Here is a 14,953-nt window from a genome sequence, read left to right as displayed (position 1 = left end):
TATTCGCCTGAGCAACGGATCCAAGAAGAAGAACTTTGTATTCAGTCTCTTTTTCTTTTCGAATCAAAATCAATTTTACCATTTTAGTTATCCGGACGGTTTAATCCGGTTTCGTACCCAATTAGATGATTGTACAAAGCAAGTTTCAAACTTTCTCTTTCTTCCTCATTGCTCGCCTAAAGGATTCTCTGATCCGAGCAGCAATCTCAGTCCAAAAGCTTGCTTTCCTGAATTTTTCTCGAAACCAACCCCTGGTTCGTTTCTCCCTTCTCTTTGTGTTATACGATTTGGAATCTCGATTCTGGGGGAATTTCCTGGAAACCAAAACAGATCTGTGTGATTTATATGTAATGAATCTCGTATTATGCCGTGTGTTTCTTGATTTTTCAACTGTTGGGTTCCTGTAAAGTGTTTTCATTTGGGTATTTTGGTGATGTCAGTATCGTTTGGAATTTTTATGCTTTGAAATGTCAAATGCTTTTTTTTTTTAATCAGATATCGAAACTTTTAGTTTCTGAGAAGGTCCAAAGAAAAATGGAAGAAGATTGCTTCGACTTGTTGAATCAGTTCGAGCACGTTCTTGCATCTGACCCACTCATGTGAGTATAAAATGTTCTCCTATTTTGATTTTGACATAAGTTTTTAGGCGTTTCTGATTCAGCTTTGACATAATGTTTTTACTTTGTTTTTTTTGTCCTCTCTATCTGAAATTTGAAGTGATGAAGTTGGGTTTATTCACCCCTCACAGTTCACAATGCTGGATAAAGAAGCAGGATTCTCCAGTGAGGTTGGAACCTCAACAAGTTTCTGGAATCAAGATCATAAACTGGGAATATCTACAGATATACTTATCCAACTATGCAAAGCTGCAAAACATGCGTTTCTGGCTGCATTTAAGGAGTACAAATGCCATGAGTCTGGGGTCTCTTGTTCCTTTCCTACTCTTGAGAGCAAAGTCATGAAGCATAGCCAAGCTCTTTTGCTGTTAAGCTCAGACTTTGGGACCGCATGGAACGCAAGGTACTTTAGTAGTTATAACTGGTTTGATTTGTATCCAAATGTCTTGCTTCTTATATTGTCTGTGTGTCCTGGAGATAGGAAGTTGATCTTGTCGGAAAAAAATCAGCCCGGGGTACTCATGGAAGAACTTCGTCTTTCTAGGCTCATTCTTTCAAATTGTCCAAAGAGTGAACCAACATGGAGCCATAGGTCCGTCTTTTATGCCTTTTTTCTGTTTTTTTTGTTGTAATACGTCCTCTGTGTCATCATAACTAGTGAAGAAAAAGAAGCCTATCCATTAGATTCAGTATATTCCGAAAGCTCATGATATTTTGGTTTCTGTTGTAACAGAAGGTGGATAATTAAGATGATTTCTCGGGGATTTTCCACATTACAAGATATTATCAGCAAAGAGTCTGAGCTAGTGGAATCGATAGGCGAGGTTTAGATCATGTTCTAGATCTTATACTTTATATAATGAAAGTTCATCATATATTTTGTGACATGAATATTGGTTTCTCCTTAATCTTCACAAAATGGCTATCAAATTTTATGTATTAGTTGGTCGGTCACCCCAAGTTGATCCTCAAGTACATTCACTCTTTGCAATTTCTACTAATATGACACAGAAGCACTTATTCTGCTACTAGAAGTAACTGGCTCCTAATCAGTTTAGCCTTTTGCAGAGATCAAAGATGAACTATCGTGCATGGTATCACCGTTGCTGGTTGGTTTCCTACATGACAATCGAGCAGGTATATCATTCTCTACATTTCTTCAGATTTCCAAATCTTTTGGACGTTGGTCTGAACTTGTTATCTGGACTATTGAACATTTCGTGTGGTCTGGTTTCTTGAAAGTCTAACATCTATCTGATTTCATTAAATTGGCTACTTCTCTTTATCTGAAATTGTCAAAGTTTGTATATTGTCTAAGATACACCACAAGTTTTCTCTAATCTGTGATTCGGATTACATTAATAGATGTTTGTTTTAGGTGCTACAAGAGTTGAGCAAATCTAAAAGGTGGGCAGGGCTGCATGTAGCTGATAGTTCTTGCTTCCATTATCGCAGAGTAATAGCTGCATATTTACTTGATGCAATTCTAGTAAAGCCAAAGTATAAATCAATGTAGTAAGCAATGTTCAGGGTTTTGTCTTGTTTTTTTTCATTGTTGTTCAGCGGCTGATGCTCAGGGTTTTGGAGTCACTTAATGTGAAAGGAATCAATGCGTATGATAAAACTGAGGCACATAAAATCTGGATGGTACGTTTTGTCTTCCTTACTAATCCACCTCTGGTTTCCTGCCATTACTATTCTGCTGAGCAATTTTACTTTCATTTCTGCTGAAAGTGACCAATCTCTCAAAACCCATTTACAAAAACAATGTGACAGGAAGAGCTTGATTGGAACAAAGAGTTGGTAGAACGTTACTTGGGACGAGAGGTATGATCATCTTTGATCTTCAAAAAACAAGATGTAGCACCAATCTCTTATTTGAGTTTGTTTCACTATTTCTTTCAGGCGCTGTGGCTTCACCGGCGATTTCTCTCTCTTAATTGGATAATGTATTTCGCTCGCAATCACTCCTCTGAAACTGGACAGAGTATCATCATGAATGAAGAAACTGTCATCTTCATTGGTAATGAGATCCATCTTCTAGAATCTTCTATGACCGTTCCGGATACAAAGTTTGAAGATTTTCAAGCTCAAGCACTGCATGCTGCTGTCTACATGCTATGGCTGACAAAGGTTAGTATTGGTCTCTTCCTTGTCCAAATAAACTCCACCAATAATTGTTTGTGATTCATTGATTTCTTATTCTGATGTGCAATTGTTTGTGAGCAGCATATTCCAGAATTGTGGAGGATGCTTGAGGAGAAGCTTGGAACAGAGAAACTCGAGTGTGTGCTGAACACAGTTGCTCAAGAGAGACCCCCCTCGTTTTTGCACCAATTAGATATTTTTAACTAATTCTAGCTAAAGTCAAACAAAGAAAAGTCAACTTGTCACGTCGTTAACATGTAATTGTCATATTGTTACATCACAAGACAAAATATTCGTACATAATGCAAAACATAGTCAACGAAAATCTTATCAATCAACTAAATTAATGGATCTTGTATTATCACGATCTTTCATATATGTATATTTCTTCATTGACAAAAAGAAGAAAACTCCTAACATACTTACATTTACATACATCCATTTTCATCTTCATCCTCGCAGATTATGAGTTTGGCAGCAGGGATGAGAGTTTCTAAATCAGTCCCTGCGATTTCTTATATCTCGGTTTTACTTCTATATTTTTCTTTCTACACAATAACTCCAGTTTCTTCAAAATCCTTACAAGATGACTTCATCAAATGTCTCCATAGAAACACATACGTTGAGTTTCCACTCAAGAAAACGTTCTTCACTCCTGACAGAAACGCCTCCATCTTTGACGATGTTCTTGAATCGACGGCTCAGAATCTACGGTATTTGACCAACTCAGTGCCTAAACCGGTATTCATATTCACACCGGTTCACGAGTCTCACGTCCAAGCTTCCATCATCTGTTCCAAGAAACTTAGACTTCATCTCCGTGTTAGAAGCGGGGGCCACGATTACGAAGGCTTGTCTTATGTCTCACAGATCGAAACACCGTTTATATTGATGGATCTGTCGAAATTGAGACAGATCAATGTTGATATTGAAGAAAACAGTGCTTGGGTTCAAGCTGGTGCAACAGTTGGTGAACTTTATTACAGGTATAATTTAAGGAAACAAATACTCTTTCAAAACCTGAATGAATTTTGTTTATATGTTTGATGAAGAAACTGTTTTGTTATACTTGTAGGATTGCAGAGAAGAGCAAAGTCCATGGGTTTCCGGCAGGTTTATGCTCGAGCTTAGGCATAGGTGGGCACATAACAGGCGGTGCATACGGTTCCTTGATGAGGAAGTTTGGTCTTGCTGGAGATAATGTTCTTGACGCAAAGATTGTTGATGCGAATGGTAAATTACTCGACAGATCCTCAATGGGTGAGGATGTGTTTTGGGCGATTAGAGGAGGCGGTGGAGCGAGTTTTGGGATCATTCTAGCATGGAAGATCAGGCTTGTTCCTGTTCCTGAAACCCTAACCGTCTTCACCGTCACAAAAACGTTAGAACAAGACGCAGGACACAAGATTCTTTCAAAGTGGCAACGTGTCGCCGATAAGGTTGTGGAAGAGCTCTTTATACGAGTGTTTTTCAGAGTCTTGGTGGGGGAAAATGGAAACAAGACTGTGGCAACATCGTACATAGGTCAGTTTCTTGGCGAGAAAGGCACGTTAATTGAAGTTATGAACAAGGATTTTCCGGAACTAGGGCTAACTCAAGAAGATTGTACCGAAATAAGCTGGATAGAATCGGTTGTTTCCAACGCTGGATTCCCACAACGTTCTCCTATTGAAGTTCTGCTTCAAGCAAAGTCGCCTCTAAGAAAAGAGTACTTCAAAGCAAAATCGGATTTTATCAATGAGGTTATACCTACTTTAGGGCTCAAAGGAATGTTCAAAAGATTGCTTGAGGAAGAAGCGTCGTTTATGATTTGGACTCCTTACGGTGGTATGATGTCGACAATCCCTGAATCTGAGATCCCGTTTCCGCATAGAAACGGAACCATCTTCATGACTAACTATTACACAGGCTGGTCAGAGACAGAGAACGAAAAGAGTGCAAACAAACACATCAAATGGATCAGAGATCTATATGGTTACATGATGCCTTATGTCTCAAGCAATCCAAGACAAGCTTATGTGAATTACCGTGATCTTGACCTCGGGGTGAACAAGAAAAGCACGAAGTTAAGTTTCAAAGAATCTCAAGTCTGGGGAGCTAAGTACTTCAAGAACAATTTCAACAGATTGGTGAAGATTAAAACAAAGTTTGATCCAGAAAATTTCTTCAGACACGAGCAGAGTATCCCACTCTACCTTTCTCGAAGCTAAGTTCATTGATAACGAAATAATACTTATTTGTGTAGTGAAAAGCTGACGTATGTCAGTTCCACAGTGAGTTTCAAAACATCTTGCTTACGTGTCAATTCTATAATGAGTTTTCAGCTGCAGAAAGATTTTTTACCCCTATTATTCAGTTTAGTGTAATTGTTTGATTGGTTCTTATTTAATAATGTGTAAAATTAACTTAAAACATACTGTTCTAAATTATTGTAACTTAATGGTTCATTCCATTATCAATCAAATCGTTTTTCAAATTTAATAAAAAATCAATTTAATAAAATCTAAAGAAAAAGTAATAATTAATGATAAAATGATAATATTGAGGAAAAATAGTAAAAAATCCAACTTTTATGTCACTTTAAATTTTAACAAAATATTAAAATGATAATATCGAAAAAGTAATAATTTACTACGGGGTTTTTGTCGGCTTCAAATGTTTGAAAATAATTTTTGAATAGAAGAGTAAGAATAAACTTTCTAATTTACAGAGCTTTCTGAATTACTCTAAGCTTATGAATAGATTCTTCTAGAACATCAGTTGTCCGGTCTTTATATTTACAAGATTATACACGAAAATAGAGTTCACTCAATGTATAAGTAAATTGAAAGTTCTAAGAAACCGCTCTGTTTCAAATCAAAGTACACAAATCATGCATGTTACTATTGTATATCTGAAACATGGTCTATCTATCAACTCTCATTGGTCTCTGGAAATTGTGTAATCCTCAAGGGATTTGTTGTGGTTCCTCGGCAGTGCACTTAGACGAGAGCTACTACAAGGAAAGTCTCACCATCAATCCATGACGGTGGCTTGACCCTGAAACTTAAAGTAAATTTTTGTTTGAAAATATGTGAACACTCTTGCATCGACCAGAAATTAAGGTCAATTTAAATACTGGTAAATCAACATCAATTGAACGTTGGTGTTGTTGCTTCCTGCACAAGTAATTTGAGAATTACATGGATTTGGTAAAAAACCGGATGCAAGCTGTAGTGTTGAAACTTATAAAATGAAAAAATGTTAGAAACAAAAGTTGAAGATAAAAAAGTGTGGATTCAGAGTTTCAAGAAATTCTGAAGAAGTTAAATAAATCATAGGAAATCTTTGGGAAATAGAAACATGAAACTGAGAAGTTAGTGACTGAGAACAAAAAAAAATCATATGTTGAAAGTTGGTGACGAGCCAGAATACAATTTAGATCAGAAGCTAGAAGATATGAAGAAGAGATAAATGGATTGGAATCTGCGCATGAGAATAAGTCTCAAAAAGTTTTCTGAGTATGTGAATGAGATGGTGAATAACTGAAACATCACAAGAATACAATAGAAGAAACTAACCATCTGCAGACTCAAAAGAACGAAAGTGAAGCATAGATGGTCAGAGAGAAGCAGGAGAAATCAACGCTAAACAATGTGTATTAAGCATTGTTAGAGCAAGAAGCTGCTTACAAACGAGCATGGGACACCATCATCACGACTGAAACTTTTCTTTAGTAGTTGATGTTGAAACTAGAATGTGTACTTTTAAGATTTTTTTTTTATTATTTTCTAAAAAATGTTAAGCCTAACATAGATGATCCATTTCATAGCTAGGTTCGATATCAGCTATGGCATAGGAAAAGGCTTCTTGTGGTCTCTACTTCACACGGTTAAGTAACTATATAAAGACTTTGTAAATACTTCGGGTCTAATAAAATAAACATAATTAACCAAAAAATAATATTGTAAGATAATATGTAATTTTAGATAATTTAAATTTTAAAATGTAGATTCGTTCTTCAGTATAAATTTCTCATAGAGTAAGAAAATGTTATTTTGACAACGAAAAAATATGTACACAATATGAAGAAAGAGAAGGAAGAGCTGGAGAATACGCTTAAAGGTAAAGTAAGAAAACAATAGATAAAAAAAAGGGTAATAAGTGAAATCTACTACATTTTATGTCAATTCAACAATAATGGAGACGTCGAAAATCAATGAATTGGGTTGTAGAAATAAAATGAGAGGGCAATAAGTGAAATCAGAATGTCGAGTCTTTTTTTTTTATTGTGTTCGGGTATATTATCTTTTATGGACCATCATTATCGGATTAACAAGTGACTTCTTCTAGCTCTGTCTTAAGCCTTGATTGGTATAACTGATACTAAAGCATTATGCTTAAGCAGCATAAACAGTATGATGTTTATACATAATTTATTAAGAAATTGTGAATCATGGCATTTGATGTTTATACAGAATTTACTAAAAAGAGATCTTTGAAAATAATATTCACCTTTCTTTCTTGGTTACTTAGTCACAACCATTAACCATTATCATCATCATCACGTCACCATGATCATCCTCTAATCAGTCTTAACTGTGGGTTCAAGAGTGTAAATGAGATTGCATGTATTGGATATGGTGAAAGATTGCATTAGTAAATGGCTCATTTAAATTCAATTTTATCAATAGAGCACATAGATAATTTGTGACCATATATGGATTTTAGATTTTTTTTTTCTGAAAATTAAAGGTCCATTCAGAATTATGATTTAGCATAAATAAAAAACCGATAATAAAATGTAATAAATATATATATAAAAAAAATTTGTTTAAATTTTAGTGTCTTACTTATTAAACATTTGTAACTTGTGCATGGCGCAACCCCGTTAGCTAGTTCATTCTAAATACATAATATATATCATCGCCATTTTTTATCATAAATCATATAGAATGAAATATTATGAAGTTAGCATCAACATAGTGTCAACACCGACATCATGTAAGAAAGTTTAAACACATTATAGAAGCATGCTAAAAATAATATCAAAATCTAGAGAACTTTTATTTGGAATTCACAGATATCAGTTCATATACATATTTTAGTGGGCCATAATACATGGTTTTCAATATACATATCTTATTGTCCGAGTTATCCTTCATACTACTCTGCATGATGAATATGAGACGCCAAATGTGTAATTGCGCTATAGATGAAAACGTATTTATGTATTTATATCTGAGAAACAAAATTTCCATCTTTGGAAAGCCAGTACGAGGAACCATAAGTTAACTGAGAAACTATAGATGGAAACTATATACAGTAAAACCTCTATAAACTAATAATGTCGGGACCATGATATTTTATTAATTTATCGTAATATTAATTTATCTATAAATTAATAATTATCAATTTATAGAGAAAATTTGTTTTCCGCTTATAATTTTCTAAATATTTCTTTGGAATAATGTTATATTTTAAAATTTTAACAAATTTCGTAATGTAAATTATGTTTAACAATCATAACTATCGCAATAAAATAGTTTTTAATACCATATTGAATTATCCATGTAAAAATATACATGTTCATAAGTTTAAAATCAATAAAAAGACTATGGTTACTATCCATATTATTGATGATAAAATTGAAGATAATACTACAATACATTTAAAAACATTTACAGATAAGAAAATCAATTATCACACTAAAAGTTATCATAAATTTTGAATGTATATCTTAAAACATCAATAAAAGCTACTGATATAATAATTAAATAAATAAGATCCAATGAGATTTCAACCTTAAGTAAAAGCAAACACATTAGTCATATTTTAAAATACTATATTTACATATATTTGTATAAATATATATAAGTATTAATTTATGTTTTTGTTGAGACCATATATTTCATAGAGATTTCAAAAAAATTATTATTTTATTATCTTATCGAATTTGATGAATTTTTACATTGGCCCAACTTGGAACCGGTAAAATTTATTAATTTATAGTGATTATTAATTTATCGAGTATTAATTTATAGAGGTTTTACTGTATGGTCAATTACTAATGCAATCTTCCACCATATGAGATTCAGTTAGAAATATACCAGAATAACTTTTATCTTGACCTAAATTGAGCATGTTAGGAATTCCACTTCAAAATATTGATGTAAGTTATAATAGAATATGAGGGATATGGATCAATTCGAAATGTATTAAAGATAATATGTAGCCAAGCTATATAAGATTATATCTAAAAGATAAAAGAATTATATAGTCAAACTATATATGGTCAATTATGAATATCTAAGAAATTGAAAAATAGTCATACTCTAAATATCTAAGATATATAAAGGGAATATATAGAAGACTACTAACCAAAAGTCAGAGATATTTCGGTTCCAACCCTTGCCAAGGCCTCTTAACTTTGAAAAAATATCTGAAATATTTTAACGCATGAATTCCAAATGAATACATAAACTCTTATTATTTAATTATTTATAAAATTTGAAAGTTACTCATTCCATTTTTTTAACAAGTAAGAATATCATACTTGTTTTTGAAAAAGTCCTAGTCCTAAATATTTCAAATTATGTACTGATGATAATTTTCGTTGTTCTGTATAGTACAAATATATAATTAAAATATCAAATACTATGTATATAATACTATACATACACAAAAAAGGTAAAAAAATCGTTTTAACTAAATTGACACAGCACAAAAAAGGTAAAAAATCTTTGAAATTCAGAGTAAGAAAATAAAATCCTTTTTAAATAAAGGTAATAATTTATTCACTTTGATTTTTTTGGTTCATGCATTAGCGATGTACGTATTGTTTTATTTTATGTATTGTCTATTTCTAACTAAATTGGTACAACACTATATTAAAAAAAGCAAAAAATCTTTGAATTTCAGAAGAAAGGAAATAAAATCTTTTTTTAGATAATTGATATTCTAGAATTATACAAAACCAGCGGCAGATTCAGAAAGATTTTTTTATTGGAGGCATAAATAATATACTAAAGATTTATACAATATATTTGTATATATATATATTAATTTTAATATCAAATCTATAGTGTTTAGCTTTTGGCGTTTAGCTTTTTCATGAATATTCAAATTATGAAAAATATAAAATTTTACAAGATATGTTACTCATGTTCTATTTTTTTCATAAGAAATTGGAGATACAGTTTAGAAGAAACAAAAAAAATAGTAAACAATAAAGTTAAATAAAATGAAAAGTATGTAAAAGATCCGTATGTATGTCTCAACTTCTGGAAAAGGACAAAAAAATGCAATTGTGAAAACACATAATCAGGTTATAAGGAAATATTTACAGAAATCTTTAGAAAAAAATCGTATAATTTTGGAGAATATTGAACAAAAAGGAAGCAAAAAAGTAAGAAGGAAAATATATTAAATGAGTCAGGACAATAGTTATTGAATATTGAACGTGATAATACTCAGAATTGTAAGGGCTGTATTAAAAATTTGTTCACTCATGAATATTATATAATTTACCTTGTAATTTATTCACATAATATATTTAAGAAAATTACTGGGTGCATGCACCAATGGATACGTCAGCCCTTGCCCAAAAGTGAGGATCTTATTTAATCAAATCAAAAACAAAACAAAGACTTAATAAGCTTTTTCTAGTCATCATATGCAACTCAGAGGACTTGCTTCATCTCGATCTCGTGACTCTAACAAAAGTAAAGACAAATATTTTATTAGACTCTTTCTCAATATTCATATTATCATAGTTTGTTATTTTCATTTTCGATATCCTTTTATTCAACATTTGTATTTTCTAAAATTTCTATTCATCAGTTTTATGTTATTCTTCTTTTTCTTCTTAACTTTTTTCTCCATTTTTCTCCTCTTCTTCTTCGACTTCTATTTCTTCTATTTTTTTTTTTCCAGTTTTTCTTCATCCTATTTTTCTGATTTTGTTTCCTCTCTTATTTTTACTTATGTCATACATATATACATATATATATATATATATATATATATATATATTCTTCCTCTTCTATTTCGGAATCATCTGTGTGTTTCTCTTTATATTTTTAATTTTTTTTCTTCTTCGTATTTTTCTTATTCTTTTTCATCATCTTTGATTTTCATTTGTATCATTGTCGTTTTCTTTCAGTAATTCTTCTTATTATTTTTTCCAGCTTTTAATTCTACAAGACGGTTAGGAGAAACCAGTTTGGGGCTCATCTTCTTCAGAATCCCTACAAGACTCATGAGGAGGTATGAAAATTCAGAAAACTTTGTCTTAATTTAAACGCTAATTATTTTTTGCTATTTCCATTGGTATTAAAAAATCAGTTCATGTCTTGCTTGTCCCAATGGATGAGCAAAAAATACCAAATTTGAAAAAACCTCAACTAAGCTGCAAACCTAACTTAATAATGAAGTTTATGTGTCATGTATTTCTTATTTAACCTAATTCCTTTCTAAAAACCAATGCAAGCTTATCAGTGACTATATAATGACCTAGTCTTTATAATAAAGTCTACCTTAAAAAAATACATGACACATATAGTCACGTCTTCCCCATTGTAGACTTCATTATTACTAGCCGAAGAATGGTGCAAGACACATCTTTACAAACATTAAATAACAACCACAATCAACGAAAAACACGACTTGTCACCAAACCAAATAGATTTAGAAAAGTACTGGCCAAAGAAGATTAAGAAGATCGATGCTATATCAATAGGGAATCAAAATTATACCTACGAAGAAGAATATCAGAAACGTATACATAATCACTCATTAACAAATAAAAACAAAAATTTGGTCAATGAAAAAAGCAATGGTGACAAATATTAAGAAAAAGGTTGAGAGAAAACGGAACCAAACAAAGAGAAAACAGTAAGCACACACACACACATATATATATATATATATTTACCTATAGAATCCATTCGAAAGATAGGTAGAAATAAACGAAAACATTAGAAGTGGAAAACCCTAATCTAGACATCACAAATACCGACATTTCATTAGACATTTCATTTATTAATTTTTACTTTTTCGTTAGATTTAATTAAATATAATTTTATCAAATTTGAGAAATGATTAGATTGACAACATAATAAAGTATTAAACCATTATAATCTGAAGCTGTATGTTTTAAGTTATTTTAACACATCTTCAGATAAGAACCATTAAAAAATGATACGTAATTGAAAAATAGGGTTTAGAAGTCTTTTTGCATCAAAAACTCATTGTCATAACTGGCTGTAGAGCTGACACGTAAGCTTTTCACTACATAAATAAATATAAAGATTTGAAATTCAATTTTGTTTACAATTTTGTAAGTATTCATTCTATAATACATTAGATATATGTATGTCCTTGCTATTTTTTTTAGAAGTAGGGTTTTATGAATTTTTACGAATGAATAATTTAAATGAAAACAAATACCAGAATCTATAAATCCAACACATGATACTAGAATAATAACACATCTAATTAAAACATATATATTTTTATTGTGTCTATACACAGTATCTTTCTGCAGCCACTACTAGTCATTGGTGATAGAAAATAATAGATATAAAGTTGGACTGGATTTCTTTTTTTTTTCTTTCTTAAACATAGATTTATTATTAAATTTTGTGATTTACTATTGTTAATTCCCTTTTTTGTATATACTATTTATTCGTAACCAAAATTATAGTCAAATGAAAAAGTATTTTATACTCTCGACACATACCATTTATTCGCTAACCAAAATTGTAGTCAAATAAAGAAAACATATTACTCTTGACGGAAAAAATATTGTTGTTGAAAATAAAAAAGTCTTTCACATATAATATAAATATGAAATTTGAATTTTGTCTACAGTTTTATAAGATTCATTCAATAATACATTAATATATGTATACCCTCTCTTCATGTTTAAAATAGGATTTTATGAATTTTTACGAATGAATAATTGAACATCTAATTAAAACATATGGATATCTATTGTGCATATACACAATATCTTTTTGCGTCCGCCACTAGTCAATGGTGACAGAAAATAGAAGAAATAAATTTAGTCTGGAACTTTATAAACTACTTAGGTTTACTAACAAAATTTTTCGATTCATTTATTTTGAACGTGAGTTCCTTTTTTACACATACCATTTACTCATTATCCAAAGTTATAGTAAATGAAAAACAATTTCATATTCTCTCGACACATCTCATTTATTTATAAGCAAAATTATAGTAAAATGAAAAAAAAAATCTTACTCTCAACGAAAAAATATTGTTGTTGAAAAAGAAAGACTCTTCCACATATAATGCAAATTATAAATTATTTTGTGTATAATTTTATAAGATTCATTCTAAAATACATTAGATATATTTCTATCGTCGCTATGTTACATAAATAGGAATTTATGAATTTTTATGAATAAATAATTAAATATATAATTAAAACAAATACCAAAATATATAATTAAAATGAGTGTTTTCTGAATTATATGAAGCCAGTAATCCCAAACCCTACTTCATCCTTTAGCCGCTCAATCGTCGGGATTGTAGTTCAATCGGTCAGAGCACCATCATGTGCGATGCAAGTGACTACGTAGTTAGAGTCGTTTTGGGGCAATACCTTGTGTTATATCACCGGATCTCGATTTTTCAATCCAATATTTGGTAGTATTTTATCATTAAGATAGAATTGGTGAAGACCACAAACCTCCAATCTCCGCCTATAAAAGCCAAGAGAGTGAAGAGATAAAGGGTCAATCCAAAGAGACAAAGTTTTATGTTTCTCCTGTTTTAATCTGCTCTCGATCTTTGTTTCGAATTAATCGACTAGAAACCTTATAATTAAGAAATGTCACTACGCGAGTTGAGAAGCCTCTTGAAAGGCAGAAATCATGAGCAACTGACGCAAGAAGGTGGAGATGGTATTCGTACTGAACATAAAGGTATATGTACATAGTTGTTATGGGGGAGAGAGTATCATTACGTAGAATGTGTATAGTATTGGATGTTTTTATTTCCGTTTTATGGTTCACATCTAATCCTCGTTTGCTTTTGGATTTTTTTCCTTATACATCAGAATCAAATCGAAACTCGATTTCATCGATACTGTGGAAAGACAGTAAGCTATTTTTTCATTTTTCTTGTATTTTCCGTGTGTTTTCCTCGTATTTGATACCATTGGTTTATCAGATCTGCATGCATATTAATATGCTCTTTGTATTTTCTGGTTAATCATTTAATAGTTTAATGAAACTGGTATATAGTATAGGAACACCTTGTGTAAATGCTTAGTCATTTTTCTGTTATAATTTTTGTGACTTGAATGTGACTTCAGAATGTCCATAAATGGATAGAGTTTTGAGATTTAGGAATGGATTTTTCTTATATGTTATGTCTGATTGAGTTTACTCCAAAAAACAAATGTCATGATTTGGTGATGCATGAATCCAAGTCATATCTTGGATATGATTTCTGGTTTAATTAGATAGAGTTCACATATTTTTTTAAGAGGCTTCATTATGAAGTCCTGAGAGTACTACGCAAGCCATGTCTTCCCCATTGTAGACTCAAAGATTTAGCTTGGAAGCTTATCTGAGTATCCGGAAGCTCACATAACTTAACTCTTCTAACTTTCTTTCTTCTTCTTATAGGTTTCTTGGCTCTCCTTCTTGGGATGACTCCCACACAATCTTTTCCTTTACTCTTGTTAGAGTCACGAGATTGAGATGAAGCAAGTCTTCTTAGTTGCATATGATGACTAGAAGAAGCAATATTGTTTCCTTTATCATCATGTGACACAGGAATGCATCGAACGAAGGTTTCGTCCCTTCTTGGCGCTTTAACAATGATTGACTGTTTGCTTCTACTTCGATTAGTTCGTCGCTTTCATGTTTAGGATATTGTGGCGGCTTTAACCTGTTTGAAGCAATTCATGTCTCAATCAATAGAAAAGGTACCATACAAAACCATCTTCAACAAGAAAGTTTGGAAACTATAACCAAAGTAATAATTTTGAGATGGGCCATAATGAACCTGTTCGTTAGGAATCCATTCTGTTTCATTGAGCTCTAACTCCTGCCGCAACATTAAAAAAAAAGATTTGATGAAATGGTGGAAAAAACACTAAAATAGTATTATCATCAATCATATACATAAGGGACACTATATATAATCTCTATTACTTACCTCATCTCGTACAT

The 14,953-nt window shown here is 31.5% G+C and overlaps 2 protein-coding genes across 3 annotated transcripts; both read left to right on the top strand.

Annotated features, from left to right (window-relative positions):
* Nucleotides 1-3: 3 nt before the first annotated feature.
* LOC18016081 (protein prenyltransferase alpha subunit repeat-containing protein 1) lies at nucleotides 4-3,102 on the top strand. 2 transcript variants are annotated; one of them, XM_006397982.2, is made up of 11 exons: nucleotides 4-254; nucleotides 496-599; nucleotides 718-1,020; nucleotides 1,099-1,209; nucleotides 1,351-1,441; nucleotides 1,686-1,754; nucleotides 1,996-2,073; nucleotides 2,181-2,264; nucleotides 2,394-2,444; nucleotides 2,523-2,750; nucleotides 2,847-3,102. In XM_006397982.2, exons 1-11 carry the CDS (start codon nucleotides 126-128, stop codon nucleotides 2,970-2,972), a joined length of 1,374 nt encoding a protein of 457 aa, XP_006398045.1. In that variant the 5' UTR covers nucleotides 4-125; the 3' UTR covers nucleotides 2,973-3,102. The 2 variants fall into 2 exon arrangements, with proteins under 2 accessions (XP_006398045.1, XP_024011016.1); XM_024155248.1 differs by lacking the exon at nucleotides 4-254 and having other exon boundaries at nucleotides 530-599; nucleotides 749-1,020; nucleotides 2,148-2,264.
* A 146-nt stretch (nucleotides 3,103-3,248) lies between these two features.
* Nucleotides 3,249-4,975, top strand: LOC18016079 (berberine bridge enzyme-like 25). Its single transcript, XM_006397981.2, has 2 exons — nucleotides 3,249-3,751; nucleotides 3,841-4,975. Exons 1-2 carry the CDS (start codon nucleotides 3,249-3,251, stop codon nucleotides 4,973-4,975), a joined length of 1,638 nt encoding a protein of 545 aa, XP_006398044.2.
* The last annotated feature ends 9,978 nt before the right edge of the window (nucleotides 4,976-14,953 follow it).

This window comes from Eutrema salsugineum, unplaced genomic scaffold (genome assembly GCF_000478725.1).
Source record: "Eutrema salsugineum unplaced genomic scaffold, Eutsalg1_0 scaffold_20, whole genome shotgun sequence".
Classification (NCBI taxonomy): Eukaryota; Viridiplantae; Streptophyta; class Magnoliopsida; order Brassicales; family Brassicaceae; genus Eutrema; species Eutrema salsugineum.
The sequence above is the reverse complement of the archived record's forward strand: the minus strand, read 5'-3'. Positions and strand labels throughout refer to the sequence as shown.